Source organism: Medicago sativa, chromosome 4 (assembly GCF_051527215.1).
Source record: "Medicago sativa cultivar Bolivia chromosome 4, Bolivia_mono, whole genome shotgun sequence".
Lineage (NCBI taxonomy): Eukaryota > Viridiplantae > Streptophyta > Magnoliopsida > Fabales > Fabaceae > Medicago > Medicago sativa.
The window spans coordinates 48,885,548-48,889,907 of record NC_140752.1 but is presented as its reverse complement, the minus strand read 5'-3'; the positions used below and the strand labels follow the sequence as shown (position 1 = coordinate 48,889,907).

Genomic DNA, 4,360 nt, shown 5'->3' with positions numbered 1-4,360 from the left:
GATCCCCTCTGCGTCGAACTCCACCCAGGAGGTCTCCGTCCAGACGCAACGGGCGCTCAAGGACACCTTCCAGTTCTTTGGACACTCGCGATACCAGAACAGATCGTAATGCTTACAGTCCGTTCACACGGCGTATCTGGGAAGCTCCTATCCCTCGCGGACTGGAAAAGCCTCCGCAAATGGACTCATACGACGGGACTACCGATCTGGATGAGCACATTGAGAACATCGAAGCAGTTCTCACTTACCGATCGGTGTGGGGCGCCGTCAAGTGCAAGCTCTTCGTCACTACTCTAAGGCGAGGAGCCGTTACGTGGTTCAAGAACTTGAAGAGAAACTCCATCGACTCTTGGAGTGACCTCTGCAACGAGTTCACCACCCATTTCACCGCGTCAAGAACGTAACCAAAAATGGTGGCTTCCCTCGAAGCCATCGTCCAAGGAAGAAGCGAGCCTCTCCGAGACTACATCGAGAGGTTCAACAAAGAAGCCGTCCATGTCCGGGGCACAATTGAGACAATGAAGCTGTACCTCATTGCCAAAGGCCTACGCGACGAGACGGACGTCAAGAAAGCTGTCCTCCTGGATCGCCCAAGGACTCTCAACGAGTTCCTAGCGATCGCCAAGATCTACATCGCCTACGAAGAGGCTTTGTACGCGGACAGCCTCAACAAGGTTAGGAAGGAGGAACCTGCTGCTGAATCCTCCAAAAAGCCCTTCCACGAGAGAAAGAAGGAAGGCAAAGCTACTCGGGAGAGCAAGAGGCCCAGCGGCCACTTCGCCGAGTACACTCCTTTGGCCATGTCAAGGGAGAAGATCCTCGCCGAGATCGCAGTAGCCGATCTAGCAGAAGTCGGCATCAAGCCGCCAAAGGCTCCATCTCATGAGAGGAAGGGAGTCGACAAAACAAAGTATTGTCGATTCCACAAGTGCCACGGACACACCACCGATGACAGCATCCATCTGAAAGACGCCATCGAACTCCTCATCCAAAGGGGTCGACTCAAGCAGTACGTCAAAAATTCGGAAGCAGAACGGAAAGTCGTCGAACTTATAGGTGACGGATCTGAACCCGGAAGGACCATCGCCATGTCCGTGGAACATCTTGGTGATTTCCCTGACAACGTGGAAATCACCCCATACTCATGCACCTAGGAGCAGTTCCCTACCGCTAACATCATCACCGGAGGAACGCTGAACATTTCCATGGGCAGCATGAAAAGGAAATTCCAGGAACTCATGGAAGTCAATGCCATGGCCCCCTCCAATCGAGGAGGAATGCCGCCTTTGGCCTTCTACGACTCCGAGCTGCCTGGTGGAGCTTCAAATTCTGCCATCCCTTTGCTCGTGCGAGCATCGATGGCCAACGCAGATGTCAGACGAGTCCTGATAGACACAGGGGCCTCATGCGACATCATGTACACCAGCCTGTTCAGAACTCCCCAACTGACGGAGAAAAACCTTTCTCCCTACGTTGGGGATGAACTCTATGGCTTCAACAGCTCATCCAATCAACCATGGGGGTACGAAGAGCTACTGGTCACCTTCGGCGAAGAGGAGGCCAAGAAGACAATAAAGATCCCATTCTTGGTGATCGACTGCCCTTCTCTCTATAACTGCATTATAGGGAGGACCGGGTTAGCCCAGCTGGAGGCCGCATGTTCAACCGCTCATCTGAAGTTGAAGTACCATGCAAAAGACGACATCATCGCCTCTCTCAGCGGAGACATCGAAGCCGCTAGAAGATGTTTCCTCCAAGCTAATAAAACCCAGAACTCGGTTTCCCAACCCAGCAAACCTGCTGGAGACAAAGGGAAAGCTGCTGCGAGTACCCTGGACGCCAACTTGGTCGAACTCGACCCCAGGTTCACCAAGGAAGACCTGAAGGAGCAAAAACGGGAGAAGAAGGATCCGCTCAACGCGAAACTTCTTCGACCTGTTCCCGATGGTGAATTCGAGCTGGTCCCTTTCGGCAACGACCCCTCGAAGAACTTCAAGATTGGCAAGGATCTCCCCGAACTTGTCAAGAACCAGCCGATCGCCTGCCTTAGAGAAAACGCTGACCTGCTCGCCTAGAGCGCAACTGACATGCCCGGAATCGACCCTAGCGTCGCCTGTCACCAACTGACAGTGGATCCCGGAGTCAGCGCTGTAGCCCAGCATCGTAGGAAGTAGTCTCCTAAAAAGTCAGAGGCTGCAGAAAAAGCTGTAAAAGACCTCCTAGAGGCAAAGTTTATTTCCAAGGCCAAATACACTAACTAGCTCTCCAATGTTGTACTTGTCAAAAAATCTAATGGAAAGTGGCGTATGTGTGTTGACTATACCGATCTTAATAGGGCCTGCCCTAAAGACGCATATCCTCTTCCTAACATCGATAAACTCGTTGATAATTCCTCTGGCTATAAACTTTTATCCTTCATGGACGCCTATTCTGGGTACAATCAGATACCCATGGCTGAAGAAGATAAAATGAAAACAGCCTTCATGACCGAATCAGGGAACTATTACTACAACGTAATGCCCTTCGGTCTACGAAACGAGGGGGCTACTTATCAACGGATGATGAACAGAGTTTATGACAAGGCACTTCTGGGCGACATTCTAGAGGTTTACATGGACGACATGATCGTAAAATCCCAACAAGAGGTGGATCATGCCACCCATCTCAAAAGAGTGTTCGAGCAAACTCGGAAATACAACATGAGACTCAACCCAGAAAAGTGCACCTTCGGAGTCCAAGCGGGTAAATTCCTTGGTTTCTATCTTACAGAAAGAGGAATTAAAGCAAACCCAGACAAATGCCGCGCATTTACTGAGCTTCCAACACCCCACTACAAAAAGTGCATCCAAACACTCAACGGAATGCTGACCGCTATCTCTAGGTTCGTGGCCAAGTCCGCTCAACATGCACTTCCTTTCTTCAAACTCTTGAGGAAAGAAACGAAGTTCGAATGGACGGACGAGTGCGAGACTGCCTTGCAGCACCTCAAAGAAACACTCTCTGTGCCACCAGTGCTATCGCGACCAGATCAAGGTGAAGTATTGTACCTATATCTCTCTGTTTCCTCTGACGCGGTAAGCGCCACCTCATCAGAGAAACGGCGGAGGGACAGAAACCAGTATACTTCACCAGCAAAGCATTGTTGGGACCTGAAACAAGGTACCAGAGGATCGAAAAGGTGGCCCTCGCACTCCTCACCGCAGCCAGAAGGCTAAGGCAGTACTTCCTAGCTCATACGATGGTAGTCCGAACGGATCAACCCATCAGGCAGATCCTGGGCCGTACAGACGTGGCCGGCCAGATGATGAAATGGTCACTCAAGCTATCCGAGTTCGACATTCATTACGAATCCAGGAAGGCACTAAAGGCTCAGGTGTTCGCCGACTTTCTCGCCGAGATGACTTTCCCAGCTGAGGAAACCCTGAAGAATGGACCGTCTTCGTAGATGGGTCATCTAACGCCAAGGGAAGAGGAGCCGGAATAATCATCGAAGACAACAAAGGTATCGTTGTCGAAATTTCCCTCGCTTTGTCTTTTCCTGTTACCAATAACACTGCAGAGTATGAAGCCTACCTGGCTGGCTTGCGAACCGCCAAAGACATGGGGGCCAAAAGGGTGAAAATCTTTACCGACTCGCAACTAGTGGCTTCCCAAGTCACAGGAGAGTTCCAGGTAAAAGAAGACCACCTCCAAAAGTACGTCCAGTTAGTACTAGAGAAAATGAAAGAATTCGACGTCGTAGAAGTAATTCACATTCCCCGCGAACAGAATACTCGGGCAGACATTCTTTCAAAACTCGCAAGTACGCGAACTGCGAACGGAAACAAAACAGTAATACAAGAGGTCCTCGGCGAGCCAAGCATCCAGAACACAGGAACTCTGCATCAAGAGGTCAACTCGATCATCGGAATGGAAGATTAGAGGGGACCCATCTCTCGATACATAGAGAATGGCGAGCTCCCGACCGATCCGCAAGAACAGACAAGGTTGAAACGAAGGGCTTGCTCATTCATTTTAGTGGAAGGAACCTTGTACAAAAGAGGTTTCAACATTCCGCTAATCAAGTGCCTAAGACCCAATGAGACCCAAGAAGTCCTCGCCGACATCCACGACGGCATCTGCGGACAACACCTTGGTGCAAAAGCTCTCGCAAAAAAGGTCTACGAGCAGGATACTACTGGCCTACCATGATGAAAGACGCCCAAGACTAAGTGAACCTCTGCGATAAATGCCAGCGACACGGGGACATGCACCTAGCACCTCCTGCTGAGCTAACATCCTTGGTCTCACCTTGGCCTTTCGCATGGTGGGGCATCGACCTTCTGGGACCATTCCCCAAAGCCGTTGGGCAACTAAAATA

At 50.8% G+C, this 4,360-nt stretch overlaps 2 protein-coding genes across 2 annotated transcripts; both read left to right on the top strand.

Annotated features, from left to right (window-relative positions):
* Positions 1-410: 410 nt before the first annotated feature.
* Positions 411-1,154, top strand: LOC146929512 (uncharacterized). Its single transcript, XM_085707343.1, has one exon. It carries the CDS (start codon positions 411-413, stop codon positions 1,152-1,154), a length of 744 nt encoding a protein of 247 aa, XP_085563469.1.
* A 1,362-nt stretch (positions 1,155-2,516) lies between these two features.
* On the top strand, positions 2,517-3,921 carry LOC146929511 (uncharacterized). The gene is made up of 3 exons (XM_085707342.1): positions 2,517-3,074; positions 3,160-3,373; positions 3,446-3,921. Exons 1-3 carry the CDS (start codon positions 2,517-2,519, stop codon positions 3,919-3,921), a joined length of 1,248 nt encoding a protein of 415 aa, XP_085563468.1.
* The last annotated feature ends 439 nt before the right edge of the window (positions 3,922-4,360 follow it).

Excerpts from the sequence above, each read along its gene's own strand:
- LOC146929512 (XM_085707343.1), top strand. The coding sequence starts at position 411 with ATGGTGGCTTCCCTCGAAGCCATCGTCCAAGGAAGAAGCGAGCCTCTC.
- LOC146929511 (XM_085707342.1), top strand. The coding sequence starts at position 2,517 with ATGCCCTTCGGTCTACGAAACGAGGGGGCTACTTATCAACGGATGATG. Across the intron at positions 3,075-3,159 it reads TCTCTGTTTCCTCTGACGCG|GTACCAGAGGATCGAAAAGG; the intron begins GTAAGCGCCACC and ends ACCTGAAACAAG. Across the intron at positions 3,374-3,445 it reads GGAAGGCACTAAAGGCTCAG|ATGGGTCATCTAACGCCAAG; the intron begins GTGTTCGCCGAC and ends CCGTCTTCGTAG.